This window comes from Eumetopias jubatus, unplaced genomic scaffold (genome assembly GCF_037043125.1).
Source record: "Eumetopias jubatus isolate StellerSeaLion01/CBP00866 unplaced genomic scaffold, mEumJub1_p1.0 scaffold_16, whole genome shotgun sequence".
Taxonomy (NCBI): domain Eukaryota; kingdom Metazoa; phylum Chordata; class Mammalia; order Carnivora; family Otariidae; genus Eumetopias; species Eumetopias jubatus.
Window position 1 is genome coordinate 77,106,784 of NW_028274822.1, and position 15,499 is coordinate 77,122,282.

Below are 15,499 nucleotides of genomic sequence, written 5' to 3' on the forward strand. Positions count from 1 at the left end.
TTCAACCCCTGCTCACCTGTCCAGGCACATCTCTCACCTCTCTCCTCCTTACCTTCTGTGCTGATGCATATTTGACAACGGAATCCCTGGGCACACACCAAGATCATTCAAACTTCTACTCTGCCTGTGGTCTGCCCTCCTCTTCCTCCTGGCCAGATCCTCAGTCTTTTAAGGCTCACACTGGACTCTCAGAGTCTCTTGTCTGTCTCCTCTACTGTTCTGAGAGACCCTTGGGATAGGAACCACGTCTAATTTTGTCTTTTTAACACATTGGCACCTAGCGGGTGCTCAATAGGTATTTAATGAATGAATAATAGTATTTGCATTTATTGAGGGCTTTCTGTGCTCAGTGTTCTCATGCTTAATCTGGACAAGAACCTATGGGGTAGGGTATCATTACTAACCCCATTTTTATGGATAAATTATGGGAGGGTCAGAGAAGTTAAGAGTGTGGCAAAGGGCAGACTGGAATTGAAAGTCTGTTCTAGGGACGCCTGGGTGGCTCAGTCGGTTAAGCGCCTGCCTTCGGCTCAGGTCATGATCCCAGGGTCCTGGGATCGAGTCCCACATCAGGCTCCTTGCTGAGCAAGGAGCCCGCTTCTCCCTCTGCCTGCCTCTGTCTCTCTCTCTCTCTGATAAATAAATAAAATCTTTAAAAAAAAAAAAAAAAAGAAAAGAAAGTCTGTTCTACGGGACTCCGGACTCTTGGCTTCCCTCTTCTCAACTTTATCGACCATGGGCAAGTCCCCGTCTCTCTGAGCCTCAGTTTCAATATGACAAAGTGGGGTGACTGGTTTGATGAATACCATCCCACTCTGACCTACTGGGAGCGTCACCTCCTCTAGGGCCAAACTGAAGCCAATTTCAGTTTCCAGACGTCATCAAAGGAAAACTAAAGCTGAGAATCGAAACTGATAGCAAAAAGATTAAGCTGGGAGCCAAGCTTGTTAAGGTGGCTCCAGAACTCCCAGCTGGACTCAGTGTCCCTCAGTGCCCCTGCCGCAGCAAAGGGTCTCCAAGAAGAGGAACCCAGGTCAGCCCAGTTGCTTCCTGGTTTCCTCTTCACTCTGGCCCCTTTGCCCCCCAGGGTGCTGGCAGTCAGCTGAGGAGGAGCCCCCTTAAAGAAGTGGGTGCGCAGGGAGCTGGGTAGGTGTGTGGCTATATATCTGTGCCGCAGTGGTCCTCTGGCTCAGAGAAGGCTTTGACCATGGAGCTCTATGGCACCCCTGCCTCCAGGCTGGACTCCTTCGTGGCTCAGTGGCTGCAGCCCCACCGGGAGCAGAAAGAAGAGGTTCTGGAGGCTGTGTGGACCGTGCAAAAATTCCTGAGGGAAGAGAAATTTGAGGGGGATTGTGGACTGGTCCAGAAGGTGCAGGTGCTCAAGGTGCTCAAGGTGAGATCAGTCCCCTCCATCCCCAGAGCAGGGCCAGGCAAAAGGCAGCATGAGAGTCCTCGTCCCAGAGGATGCTGGGGACCTCTTGCCTCATTATCCTTAGCCCATGCTGCTGACATGTCAGGGCACCCCACCTAGCTGCCTGCCCCCTACCCTACTGCTGCCTTAAGCGGAACAAGACTGGTAAGGAAACTCATGATAATAGTTCGCTTTTCTGGGATGCACTAGCCTAACCCCTTAACATACACTAGCTCTAATTCATGCACCTTGTGAGGTAGGCACCATCCTTTTCCCATTTTACAGATGAGCAAAATGGAGGTTTGGAGCCTTAGGATTCGTAATGACCAAATGCAGTGCAAGGTCTCTGATTCAATCCTGGTGTGAATAGACCATCCACAAAATGCAGTTTGGGGACAAGTAGGGAAATTTTAACATGGCCTGGATATTAGATGATAGAAGGCAGTCATTGTTGATTTTGTTACGTGTAATAATTTTGTGGTTATGGCAAGGGGGAAATGCTCTCTTTGGCTGGATACAAATGCTAAAGTATTCAGAGACAAAGTTCCTTAGTATCTATAATTACTCTAAGGTGGTTTTGATGAAGCAAATGTGGCAAGGAGTTTAAACTTGTTGAATCTAACTGGCTGGGTTTATGAGTGCTCATTGGAGTCTTTTCCTATTTTTCTATGTTTTAAGTTTTTTATTAGAAGAAGGTTTCTTTAATGGAAGCTCAGAGAGGTAAGGTGACTTGTCCAAGGTCACACAGCTAGTGGTGGACCTGGGATTTGAACCAGGATCTATCTATTCCACAGCCAGTGCTCTAGGTTTCCCCCACTGATTTTTTCCCCCACACCCTTCCTTCTGCTGCTGCTTGTCCTAGCTAGAGTCAAAATTCAAGGGGTTCAAAGCTAGAAAGGCCCTAGAGGGTCAGACAGTCTTAGCCATCCCTTCGTTTAAACATTAAGGAAACTGAAGCAAAAGGTGGTGAGAGATGTCCCAAGTTCACACAGTGAGCTAGTGGCAAAGGCAGGACTAGAATTAGGGTGCCTGACTCCCATCCCAGTGCTCTAGTTCTCTCTGCAGGGCCAGCCACCTCAGGGAAGGATTTAGAAATCTCAGGTCCCCAGCCCTTCTTTACGCCCACCCCCAGCACCTAGAGCCTGAGGCCATAGGATTCAGACAGACAAGGGTTTGAACCTTGACTTCTTTCCTTCCCAACTGTGTGATCTTAGACTCCTCTTATCTCTCAAACCTTCTGTCTCATCATCATCATCATCATCTTTTCTTCCTTGTCCAGGAAAAGCCTTGTCAATGTAGGCTAAAAGATTAGCACATGGTAAATGCGCCAAACAAAAGCATTGTTATAAATTCTTGCTCTGAGTCCAGCAGACACTCCCAGCCCACCCCACCCCTAACAATCCTGAAGGTGAAGTGGATGAAAAGGGGGAAGTCCAGAGACTGGAGGATGGTACCAACAGAATCAGTTTCGATGACAGGAAGTGGTATTTACCCAGCCCTCAAATTCTGCCTGCAGACCATAGCCACTTCCCCCTTCACCAAAACCATAAAATAAAAGACACACCCCCAAAGCAATGGTAGAGGAGAAAAAAATGCCTTATTCAGGTTCTAAACCCTCTTCCCACCCCCACATAAACCCGGTGAGCTGGGCCGGTTCACATGTATGAGTGCTTATCCTTGAATGAGTCGGGTTTAAATAGATTTGGGTTGGAGCAACTCGTGAAACTTACTCTAGAATGTTCTTTCTTCTCCACCTGGGTCTTCATTGAAAAAGGCAGGAAGTCTAGGCACAGCTTTCAGGGGGATGTGCCCTTCATCCACACACAGGGTTCCATCCCCAGCCCTGCCAAATGGGGCAGAAATGTTGGGGCCCAATGAAGGTACAGAAAGAGAATGCAAAAGGAAGGGGAAAGAAAAGATGGCAGACTTCTCCTCCTCAGAACCAGGGCCTGGCTCAGGGACTTGGGGCCTGGGAAAGAAAGAGGTAGAAGAACCACACCTTGTCTTCTGACCCTTTATCTGATTATGACTATGCCTCCTGGCCCTGAATCTACTGCCTCAGCTTTCTTATCTGTACACTGGGAACAATTACACTAGTCCCCACCTCAGTCAGTGGTGGGTGTTAGGGTTAAAAGATATTGTGTGCATAAAGGGCCTTCAATAGTGCCAGACACCGTGAGTGTTCAACCCATGATATGACCCATAGTCATATAATCAATCCACCTGCCAGGAGAGGTAGCCACCCTGAGGTCTGGGCCATCGCTAGCAAGTCCATCTCCCAACCTGGGGTGAGAAAGACAGGAGGCCACAGAGCTTTGTATACCAGAGACAAGAGGGGCTGGAGAGCAGGTCTAGACTCTCAGAACATCAAATAGACCACTTCCAAATAATCCAGCTCAGGCTCCTTCCATCCAGATGGGGAAACTGAATCCCAGGCAGAGCAGGGATGATCTAAGTCAATGAGACAAAGAAGAGGACGAGAGATACATGGCTGACTACCTGCATGCCAGGCACATGGCAAGCCCCCAGCACACCTTCTCTTACCCAACCCTCGCAAGAACCTAATGACTCGTGTTCCGTGGTTACTCTCATCTCGCAGATGAGGAATTAGGGCTCACGATTAAGGGTCACAGCTGAGAAACAAGGGCAAGTATCACGGTCAAAGTCAGGCTGCCCCATGGCCCTTATCCACCAGGCAATCCTGCTCCCCACGTTTTAATGTCATGAAATGATTCAGATGCACGGAATGCTCAGAATACCCTGTGGAGTAGGCACCAGCGGTTTCTTGGAGGAGGCATCACCCTGCAGGTGAGGACACCCCATCTCAGAAGCAATACAATGTCATAAATAAGGAGCTTGGGCTCTGGCGTCAGGCTGCCTAGATTTGGAGTCAGGCTGCCTGAGTTCAAACCCAGGCTCTGCTGGGTACTGTGTGTGACACTGGGTGAGTGACTTCTTTTGAAATCCCAGTTTTCTCGCCTGTAAAGAGGGGATGCTGGTACCACCCACCTACCCTTGTGGGAGCACTGGATGGGATAATTCACATAAAGAGCATCAGGGATCCCTTGGCACAGGCAGGGGCACGTGACGGGGCTCTGTGTTCCACAGGTAGGCTCCTTCGGGAACGGCACAGCACTCAGGAACAGCTTGGAGGTGGACCTGGTGGTGTTCCTGAGCTGTTTCCACAGCTTCCAGCAAGAGGCCAAGCAGCACCAAGCCATTCTGAATCTGATACGGACAAAGCTGTGGTATTGCCAGGATCTGCTGGCCCTTGGGCTCGAGGACGTGGAAATCGTCCAGGGAGTCCCCGATGCTCTGGTCTTCACCATCCAGACCAGGGGGACTGCGGAGCCCATCACTGTCACCATCATACCTGCCTACAGGGCCCTCGGTAAGGGGAGGGGAAGCCCATCAGACTCACACACTTGCCATCCCAGGGAGGCCTGAACTCCCTCACTTCTCTTTCACGGCCACATGCAGACCCCTGCAGTCATCTGTTCGACACATGTCCTGAGTTGGGGGCTTGGCGACCACAGGACATGAGACTGGCCCAACTCGGGCCGTTGTGTCACTCAACTTGGGAAACACTTATCAAAGAATCACGTGGATAAATATATGATCGCAAGAGGAGATGAGACCGGCGGAGGGGAAGGTGTTAGAAGGAGAGCATGGGGTCCCTTCTGTGGCATTTATCTCGGGTGCTGTGGCCTGTCATTGTTTGGGCTTTTCCAGAAGCAGAGCCTGAGACAAGGGTGTGAGGATAAGCAGTCCCAGGAAATGCTGAGCGGGAAGTAGGGGAGAGAGACAAGGAAGGGAGGAAGCGTCACAAGGTCACCATCACGAGTCACTGGGCTTCATGCCCCTGGAGAACTCTAGGTGACAGCGCAGAGTACCCCTCAACCGAATCCCAAGTAGGATGTTTATTCCCCAATTTCCCATCACCCTTGGCTGGGTTCGTCCTCAGGCAAAGAGCCCTCAGTGTTTGGAGTAAACAGTATGAGCTACAACCCCAGATGGATCAGGTGTCATCTTGTGCCAGCTTCTCGTACCTAGAGTGGCTGCCAGGATCGGCCTTGTAGAGAAGGTGGCAGAACTGGGATCCCACTTGGGTAAGAAAGAGAGTGCTTGGATGCATTAGTGATGCATGCCATGGAGGCATACCCTTCAGCAAATGCACTTGGGGGGTCCAGCTCTCTTATCTAGACCTGCTTCTCTGCTCCTGGTGTCAGGAGGTTGGAATCACTCACTGAGAAAGAAATTCCAAACAGACATTAAGGGAAACTTGGGGTGTTGGGGACTTTGAGAGAGGACAACAGTCCTTGAGTGGCCTGGGGAATGGCAAGCCCACTTTCGGTTTTCCAGAAGGATGATCAAGTAAGGCAAACCTTGATTCTCTTAAACTGTGAGGTGTCCGGTTTCCGTGGGGAGACAGTCCAATGAACTAGCAGGCTCCGCCCCCCCCCCCCCCACTTATCAACCTGGAGCTTCCTAAACCCCCCACTCTCTACGTTTGCTCCCTCCCACCCCAGAGCCTTCTGTTTCCAACTCTCAGCCACAGCCTGAGGTCTATGTGAGTCTGATTGAGGCCCACGGTTACCCTGGAAATTTCTCCCCGTCCTTCAGCGAGCTGCAGAGAAACTTCGTGAAACATCGGCCAACCAAGCTGAAGAGCCTCCTCCGGCTAGTAAAGCACTGGTACCTGCAGGTGAGGGCGCTGCCAGGATGGGGGCACGAGGGGGCGCTGGCAAAAGGTGGGGAAGAGAAGGCCTGGGCCTGATTTGCCATCCCAGGGACCTGCATCAAGCGAGAAGATGGTAGTGGGGGAGGGGGCGGAAAATGCTAATCATTTAAACTGTAAAGTGAAATAGCGGAGAAGGTGGAGGAGGTGGAAGAGGAAAAGAGAAGGAAGGAGAAAAGTAAGGAATAGACAATATTTCCCAGGACACAAGGGTTGGTAACACCCGAGTTTTGGTCTATACTGGCGAGCACCGACTTCATTGGGTTGTCCGGATGTTAGTTAATGTCAGCTGGTTAAGGACTAACAAGAGCAAAGTTTCCGTTAATTGCACCCACACCAGTTTCGCCCACAAATAGCTGTGTTCCTATCATGATCATTACCAAGTGAATATATCCGTAACAGCTAATTTTCAGACTTCACATGTGATGGCTCGCATGGTACCAAGTATAGTGCAAAATATCCCGTGAACAAAGTCATCTAAACTTATGAAAGGAAGACTCAGAAACAAACCCAAAAGTTAGAAAGGGGGAGAAAAAAACGCTTTCTTATATATATATATATATATATAAAAAAGCAGCGGTACCTGGGTGGCTTAATCTGTTAAGCGCCCAACTCTTGATTTCAGCTTAGGTCATGATCTCAGGGTCCTGGGGTCGAGCCCGGCGTGGAGCCCCGCACTCAGTGGGGAGTCTGCTTGGGGATTCTCTCTCTCAGTCTCCCTCTGCGCCTCCCCCCCCACTCTCTCTCTCTGTCTCTCTCTCTAAAATAAATAAATAAATCTTTAAAAAAACAAAATCAGAAAATTTCCGAGGTTAATAAGTTTACAGTTACTCTGTTTGTGGTGGGGGAAAGAGCCATTTTCTTCTTACACGATTATCACATCAACCAAGGTTGTGATATATCTTCAGACATCAGTATTGCCAAAGCCAAGAATAAAACTGGTTTTGTTGGTAAGTCAATCACTTACAGAAAATGATGCGAGGTTTTGTGGCTTTGGAGAACGAGAACCCCACAGAATGATTCATTTGCTTGCTTCATCTGTTTAAGAGTGCAAAGTGTTTTCTTCCTACAGATGATAGGCACCTTTTTTTTGTAATGTCCACAGGACAATATATCACCTTTGCTTCCAGAATCCTCCCTTCTGTTTCTGTTCAAGCCTCCTCCTTAAAACAAAAATTTGATCACATATGGTTTCTCTCTCTCTTTTTTAAAAGATTGATTGATTGGGAGAGAGAGAGAGCGCGCACGTATGCGTTCATGGCAGAGGGTCAGAGGGAAAGAATCTCAAGCAGACTCCCCACGGAGCACGGAGCCCAACGTGGAGCTCAGTCTCACGACCCTGAGATCATGACCTGAGCCAAAATTAAGAGTCCGCCACTTAACCAACTGACCTACGCAGGTGCACCTAGAAAGATTCTTTAGACAAGAAGTGACTGGTATTGGGGCACCTGGGTGGCTCAGTCGTTGGGCATCTGCCTTCGGCTCAGGTCATGAACCCAGGGTCCTGGGATCGAGCCCCACATCGGGCTCTCTGCTCAGCAGGAAGACTGCTTCTCCCTCTCCCACTCCCCCTGCTTGTGTTCCTGCTCTCGCTATCTCTCTCTCTCTAATAAATAAAATCTTAGAAAAAAAAAAAAAAAGAAGTGACTGGTATCAGTTAAAATGCTTTCTTTTGCAAGTAAGAGAAAAACAAACTCAAACTGACTTAAACAATAAGGACAATTATCAGCTTGTGTGTGAAAACCCGTAACGGTGGGAAGGGGGCTTCAGGCACTGTTTGGTGGGATGTCCAGGCCTGTTTCCCTATAATACCCTGGGTTCTCTCTCTCTCTGTTACCTTGGACTTCAGGCCAGTTTAACCTCATGATGGCAAAATGGCCACAGCTATTCCTGCCCTCTCATCCACACACAGGAGATTTCTCTCCTTTCGGCCACCAAACCAAAGAACTGGGCTTCACTCAAGTTTAGCCAGCCTATGTCACAAGCTTCTCTTGAACTAATCACTTAGCGAGGAGAATAGATTTATGCTGAGGACCCTGTTGGGTCAGGATCCACCCTGGAGTTGAGGGGGGTGGTAATCCCATCCAAACAGCATGGCTACTATACAATGGAGAAGAAAGAAATGCTTCCTAGAGCACTTTGTGTTCCCCACAGAATCTCAGCTATTGCCAAGTTCTATAGGGAGCCTCCCACCCCTCTTTTTTTCTATCAGCTAAGAAGACTTTTCTTTAAAGGAACTCTTTCAGAAGCCCAGTACAGTAAAACTGATAGAAACGGGGCTGCTTGGCCTCACTCTTTGGGATACCTCTTCATAAGTCGATTCCAGGAGTTATGGCGTGCATACTTTGTGGGGCACCTGTTGGTGGAGAGTGCAACTCTTGCTCTTGGAGTTGTGGGTTGGAGCCCAACATTGGGTGCAAAGGTTGCTTAAAAATAAAATCTTAAAAAAAAAAAAAAAGAATAGTTTGAAACCCACTGGACCAACTGAGCCCCTTAATTCTATTTTTTTTAAAGATTTTATTTATTTGACAGAGAGAGACAGCGAGAGAGGGAACACAAGCAGGGGGAGTGGGAGAGGGAGAAGCAGGGAGCCCGATGCAGGGCTCGATCCCAGGACTTGATCCCAGGACTCAATCCCAGGACTCTGGGATCATGACCTGAGCCAAAGGCAGACGCTTAACCAACCGAGCCACCCAGGCGCCCTGCCCCTTAATTCTAAAACAGGGAAACCATTTAGGGCCAGAGAGGGAAAGTGAGTGGCCAAGATCATACAGTCAGCAGGTGGCAGAGCTGAAACAAGAAGTTGGAAATTTTCCAGTTTCTGGTCCATCCAGAGCGATCCTGACACAGGATCTTGGGGTCTCTCCTGTCTCTTTCAACAGTACGTGAAAGCCAAGTGCCCCAGGGCTGCGCTGCCCCCTGACTATGCCCTCGAGCTGCTGACCATCTACGCCTGGGAGATGGGTACTCAGGAAAAAGAGAATTTCAGGCTGGACAAAGGCTTCACCACTGTGATGGAATTACTCCAGGAGTATAAGTTCCTCTGCATCTACTGGACCAAGTACTACACATTCCAGAACCCAGTCATCAAGGATTTTGTCAGAAAACAGCTCAAAAGAGACAGGTACTGGGGCCCCTGTGTCCGCCACATGTCACAGAGAACAGAAAGACCAGAGGCAAAGGCGGTATCACATTTAATGGGTGGGTTTTATCAAGTAGTAGAACTGTACCGGCATCTCAAACCAACACGGGATCCATCTTAAGTTGGCCGCCTTTCAGAATCACCGGGTGGGCTGAAGGGCTGTAAGCCGTCTCCTTGCACCTTAAGGAACCCCACCTTACTTAGCTCTCTTGCTTCCAAAAGACCATTTCGGTGCATTCTAGCAACAGCATGGAAACGCGGAAAGAATCACAGAGAGCCAGGTTTCATCCCAGCTCGCCTTTTTCTCAGCTCTGTGAGCCTCAGCTCCCCATCTGCAAAACAGGAGTTAAGTGGAACCTGTAATGCAGGCTGTTGTAAGGCTCAGAGAAATATGCAAAGGGCCTATGGTGTCTGGTCTATGGTAGATGCCAGAGAAATGTTCACTGTTGTAGCGCATGTAGCTCTATGTAGCACCAGCACCCACCCCCAACCTCTGGATCGTCACCATTTATGTGGAGGCTGGCTCAACTTCCAGCAGTCAGCACTTGCGTCCCTTTGCCTGAGGGCTTTCAGCCTCCCCCAGTGCCTGGTGGAGGCTGGTGGACAAACCTCCAGTTGCCCACAGTGGTAATCACCTCAATACAAACCCTTCATCGGTGTTCTTCCCTTCCTGTCTCCCTCTCCCACTCCCTTACTGGTACTTCCTGACCTGTCCTTCCAAGTCAGCCACTGGCACTCAAATCCTTCTGTTGGGATCTGCTTCTGGGGAAACCCAACCTGAGACAACTCTTTATATTAGAAGCTCTAGGTCAGTGCAAGCAATATCCCAAGAATGTATGAATGTTGGGCCTTTTTTTTTTTTTTAACAAGGAAGAAAAACCCAGTCTCCTGAAGAAGAGAGGATTTATTATAACGATGCCCAGAAATTTGAGGTTGAAAACCATCAGGACCTGAGGCAAACCTGTAGACACCCCCTTCCTCTGCCACTCCCTCTCACGGTCCACATGCCCTCTTTCCTCTGAGAAGCCTCTGCTTCTCTTCCACACCTGCCCTGCTCCGCTCTTACTTCTCTTTGATGAGGGACCTCCATCGTCCTTGGTCCAAACCCCAGAGGGAACCAGTCTACTCATTGGGCCCAGGCCCTACATGTTGGGTCGCCTGGCCGGTCACTTTGAGTCAGGTGATCTTACCCTATAGGACAGCCCCCTATTTCAGGCAGGGCTATTTCAGGGATGCAGGGATGTTGGGAGTAGCAAGCATAGAGCCTACAGTGTGTCCCGCACACTCCCGTAGTAAACTGTCACATTCTGTCATAGAAAAAAAATCACAGCTTCCTCCTAAGCCAAAAGCTCCTGCGGGGCAAGAGCCAGGTCTTAATCATGGGCTTGGCATCCAACACATGTGGTCACCCCAAGCAACCGAAAGAGGCTGTTAGACCCCCTTCAAGCCAATATTCTTTAAGTATTAATTGACCATTTATATATAAGAGAGACACTTGGTGGGAGCCCAAACTTTCTCTGCTGAAGCAGACCAGATAGGTAAGAACACCCATTTGCTGGGGCGCCTGGGTGGCTCAGTTGGTTAAGTGAGTGCCTTTGGCTCAGGTCATGATCCCAGGGTCCCAGGATCGAGCCCCACATCAGGCTCCCTGCTCTGCGGAGGAGCCTGCTTCTCCTTCTCCTTCTGCCTGCCGCTCCCCCTGCTTGTGCTGTCTTTCTCTGTCAAATAAATAAATAAAATCTTAAAAAAAAAAAAAAAAGAATACCCATTTGCTGGCTGTAAGAACTTAGAGAAGTCTGTGCCTCAGTTTCCTTATCTGTGAAATGGGGACAGCAGTAACAGCAATAACAATAGTCTCTCCCGGGGCGCCTGGGTGGCTTAGTCGGTTAAGCATCCGACTCTTGATTTCAGCTCAGGTCATGATCTCAGGGTCCTGGGATTGAACCCCACATCTGGCTCTCACTCAGCAGGAGTCTGCTTGTTTCCCTCTTCCTCTACCCCTCCCCCTGCTCATGCATTCACTCTCTCTCTCTCTCTTAAATAAATAAATCTTTAAAAAAGAAAAAAAAAGAAACCAACAGTCTCTCCCTCTTAGAACTGTTATAAGGATTACAATAAAAAAAATTTAAAAAAAAAAGAACTGTTATAAGGATTAAAACAGGTTAATTCACACAGGGCTTGACCCAGTGCCTCAATAACTATCAGTAGTTGGTGGTGGTGGTGTTTCTATTATCCAAAGCAATTCAGCAGCCTTGGCCTCAAACTTACATATGTGTCCTGCTCAGCAAAACAAAAGCCCTGGACTTAAGAGGCCGCCTGCCTGAGTGGGCATCTATTATGGCTACAGCATGCCCTTGGGGATCTCAACACTCCACATGCCAAAAAGGAATTCTTGCAAATATAATCATCCCCTTTCTGTTCCTCTCCAGCAATGTTCTTGGGCCCTCCTGGACTGATGGCCCCGGGGCTCTGGACCCAGCATATGCTCAGTGGTTTGATTAGATGACTGCTTGAGTAGGCTTCTTTCTGGCTTGCGGGCCTCCAGACCGGAAAGAGCCTGGGAACACCCTCTCCCTGTGTTGCAGGCCCATCATCCTGGATCCAGCTGACCCCACCCACAATGTGGCCGAAGGGTACAGATGGGACATAGTCGCTCAGAGGGCCTGCCACTGCCTGAAACAGAACTGTTGTTATGACGACAAGGAGAACCCGGTCCCCAGCTGGACCATGAAGGTAATGCCTCCTCTGTGGGGCTTTCAGGGGCTTGAAGCTCAGAAGGAGGTAACTGCACAGAATTTACCTATTTACCTTCTGTGTTGATGGCGCCAACAAGGCTTTACAGCCAGACAGGTCTGGCTGCAACACCCAGCAGCTCTGTGAACTTGAGGACGTTTTGCAACCCTCTGAGCCTCAGATTGCTTCCTTTCAAAGTCATGTTCTCCTTTTTCTTTCTCTTTCCCATAACCTACTGGAGAATCGGTCATGCTCCCGATCACGGAGCACATGAGCTAAGGCCAGGCAAGTGAATTCAGCAGCTGTTTTGTGCCAGCACTGGGGGCTGGTAGGGACAAGCAGCAGTGGTGCCGAAGTCAAACATGGCTCCTACTCTCAAAGAACTCACTGGATTTTGGTAGGAAGCAAGCCCTTGAAACAAATTTGCACGGAACTGCTGGAAAGAAAAAAATTGCCAGGGGGGCGCCTGGATGGCTCAGTTGGTTAAGCGACTGCCTTCGGCTCAGGTCATGATCCTGGAATCCCGGGATCGAGTCCCGCATTGGGCTCCCTGCTCGGCAGGGAGTCTGCTTCTCCCTCTGACCCTCTTCCCTCTCGTGCTCTCTATCTCTCATTCTCTCTCTCTCAAATAAGTAAATAAAAATCTTAAAAAAAAAAAAAAGAAAAGAATTGCCAGGGGAATTACTCAGGGAAAAAAAAAATGCTAAATAATATTATTATGTAATGGCAAACCTACCGTGCAGTCAAAGATCATAATAATCAATTTTATCCTATTCCTATTGTACTTAATAACTTGTCAAGCACTTGCCCCAGGACAAGTGTGTAAAAGAGAGAGGTCAAGTATTTTTATTATCACTATCTTGAATGTTAGCATCCCCGTTTTACAGATGAAGAAACCGAGGCTCAGAGAGGTTACGTGAATTAACCAAAATCACACGCTAAGAGCAGAGTCAGGATTTACACCCAGGCCAGGTCTTTGTGGGGCCCACCAGCCAAGTGAGGCCCACAGACAGACTGTAAAGTATATGCCTCTGGATTTTTCCTGAATATAAAAACCATTGTGCAAAGATGTTTATCTTGAAACATCAGAAGACATGGGAATTCTGGGCCTGTATTCTTTCTGGAAAAGATCAGCTAGGGGTCCTGCCCTCCCCAGCACCTTCCAGGTGCTGTTCTTCAGCCACCAGGGACTCCCAGACCCTTGAGCATGACCTCTGGTGGTGGCGAAGAACAGACTTTGGAGTCTGACTGACCTCGGTTCAAATACCTGCTATGCTCCTCCCTACCTCTGTGATGGTCAGTAAGTCACTTAACCCTGCTCAACCACAATTTCCTCATCTGTACAAGGGGATAATAGGAACCAACCTCATAGGGCTGGTGTGAGAATGAAAGGCATTCAGAAGAGTGTGACAGGCGCCCAGTACAGGGCCTGGAAGGTGGTCGGCACAACCCAAATGTGTTGCTGCTGCTGTTAGAAACATGGGGACAGGTGAGGGGAACCTTCGCACGTCAGGCAGAGGAGTGTGGAATAACCGCCTCTCCCTCTTCTCTCCCTTCCAGAGGGCACGAGACATCCAAGTGACAGTAGAACAGTGGGGTTACTCAGACTTGATCCTTAAGGTGAACCCTTACGAGCCCATAAAGAAGGTTCAACAGAAGATCTGGCAGACCCGGGACTCCATGGGCCTGCAGCATCTGTCCTTCCAGGAGCCTGGTGGCAAGCGACAGCTCCTCAGTAGCCAGTGCTCCTTGGCTGATTACAGCATCTTCTTCAACATTTGCCTCTGTCTGGTGGAGACCACCTCCCTCGAGATCCAGGTCTTTGTGAAGAATCCCGATGGGGGGAGCCGTGCCTATGCCATTGACCCCAAAAGCTTCATCCTGGGCCTGAAGCAGCAGATTGAAGACAAGCAGGGGCTGCCCAGAAAGCAGCAGCAGCTAGAGTTCCAAGGTCAAGTCCTGCAGGATTGGTTGTCTTTGTACAGCTATGGGATCCAGGACAGTGACACCCTTATCCTCTCCAAGAAGAAAGCTGAAATGTTTCCATTTCCACCCAGCTAACCCAGGACTCAGCATATCAACCACTTCTTCCAGCTCTCGCCTGGGGAGGTGCCATGTCTTCACCAGCTTTGTACATAGTTAGCCTAGCCCTGCCAGTGGGAGAATGAGGAGGGATGTGAGACACTTGGTATACAAAGGACAATGGCCAGACCACATAGGACGACAGGATTCTGACCCACACAACCTCTGCAGCCCCCAGCCTGGGAAGCCAAACCACCACCTCCGCAGCAGTCAACCCCGAATCGTCAGGACTTGGTCACTAACTGTCAGCTTCCCTAATTCCACCTCACTTCCAACTTAGAACCAACCAGAAAAAGCCAAATAAGCCCCCTAACCAATCACAGTGAGGACGCCCTGCTTCTAGTTAGCCACCTACTGCTTCCCCATGCCGACAGCTTCAATCAGGACGTACCTGAAGCCTTCTCTTTTTTCCACTACAAAGCTTTTTGCTTGGAGTCTCCGCCAGTCTGCAGGAGACAGTGGCTGACTCCCTTGCAATAGGAAGCTGGGAATAAATAACCTTTGTTTATTCTCTTTTGGATGGTCTTAATCTCTTTCCACGGGTGCTAATGCTGTCCTGGTGATTCTTGCTGAATCATTTGAGCCGCCTAATTCTGGGAAATGAGGATTGCAGGGAAACTGAGATGTTGGGAGGCAAAGTCAGGGACAGGGAGGATGATGAAGCGTAAAACAACTCTCTCAACTCCCGATGCACACACACAAACAGTACATAACGGTCCAAGGACATTAGGAAAAGAACAGTACCTCTATCATCAGAGGACTTCATGTGATCAGGTTTACTCCATTCACCCAATAAAAAGTTTCATTCCCCCCCTCCCCTTGCCCTGGTTCCTTTTTAAATATATTTTTTAAAGATTTGATTTATTTGTCAGAGAGAGGGAGAGGGCCTGCGCAGGAGGAGGGGGAGGAGCAGAGGCAGAAGGAGAAGGAGGGCGGGCGAACGGGCGGGGGAAGGGGCGGGGAGATCCCAGGACCCTGGGATCATGACCTGAGCCAAAGGCAAGTGCTTAACCAAGACTGAGCCACCCAGGCGCCTTCCTTTGGTTAATTTTTGACGGACACAACAATCCAAATTTTAACAAGTTCCCTATGGTGTTTCTCATGCCTAGAAGAATTTGGTAATTACTGAACAAATGGATAATATTGAAACTACATTGGATCAAAGCCTAGGAACCAATGCTGGTTCTGTCATTAACTCCCTGTATGACTTTAGGCAATTCCGTCTCCTCTGTAGGTCTCATTCTCCTCATAAGAAAAGGATGGAGAAGTTCACCTCCTAGGCCCTTCTAGCTCTCACCTTTGAGGAAACCCTCTGGGTGGTTCGTGGCCGAGGGCGGCCGGAGTCAGAGAACTACAATCCCCACAATACCTTGCGCTTCTCCACCCTTCTGTG

General features: G+C 49.2%; 1 protein-coding gene across 1 annotated transcript; it reads left to right on the forward strand.

The window, feature by feature from the left end:
* The first annotated feature begins 968 nt into the window (after nt 1-968).
* Nucleotides 969-14,619, forward strand: OASL (2'-5'-oligoadenylate synthetase like). The gene is made up of 6 exons (XM_028116633.2): nt 969-1,393; nt 4,520-4,802; nt 5,941-6,116; nt 9,032-9,273; nt 11,877-12,024; nt 13,585-14,619. The coding sequence occupies exons 1-6, from the start codon at nt 1,208-1,210 to the stop codon at nt 14,083-14,085; spliced, it is 1,536 nt and encodes a 511-aa protein (XP_027972434.1). The 5' UTR covers nt 969-1,207; the 3' UTR covers nt 14,086-14,619.
* The last annotated feature ends 880 nt before the right edge of the window (nt 14,620-15,499 follow it).

Coding starts and splice junctions, on each gene's coding strand:
- OASL (XM_028116633.2), top strand. CDS start 1,208: ATGGAGCTCTATGGCACCCCTGCCTCCAGGCTGGACTCCTTCGTGGCT. Junction 9,274..11,876: donor AAACAGCTCAAAAGAGACAG/GTACTGGGGCCC, acceptor CCTGTGTTGCAG/GCCCATCATCCTGGATCCAG. Junction 12,025..13,584: donor TCCCCAGCTGGACCATGAAG/GTAATGCCTCCT, acceptor TCTCCCTTCCAG/AGGGCACGAGACATCCAAGT.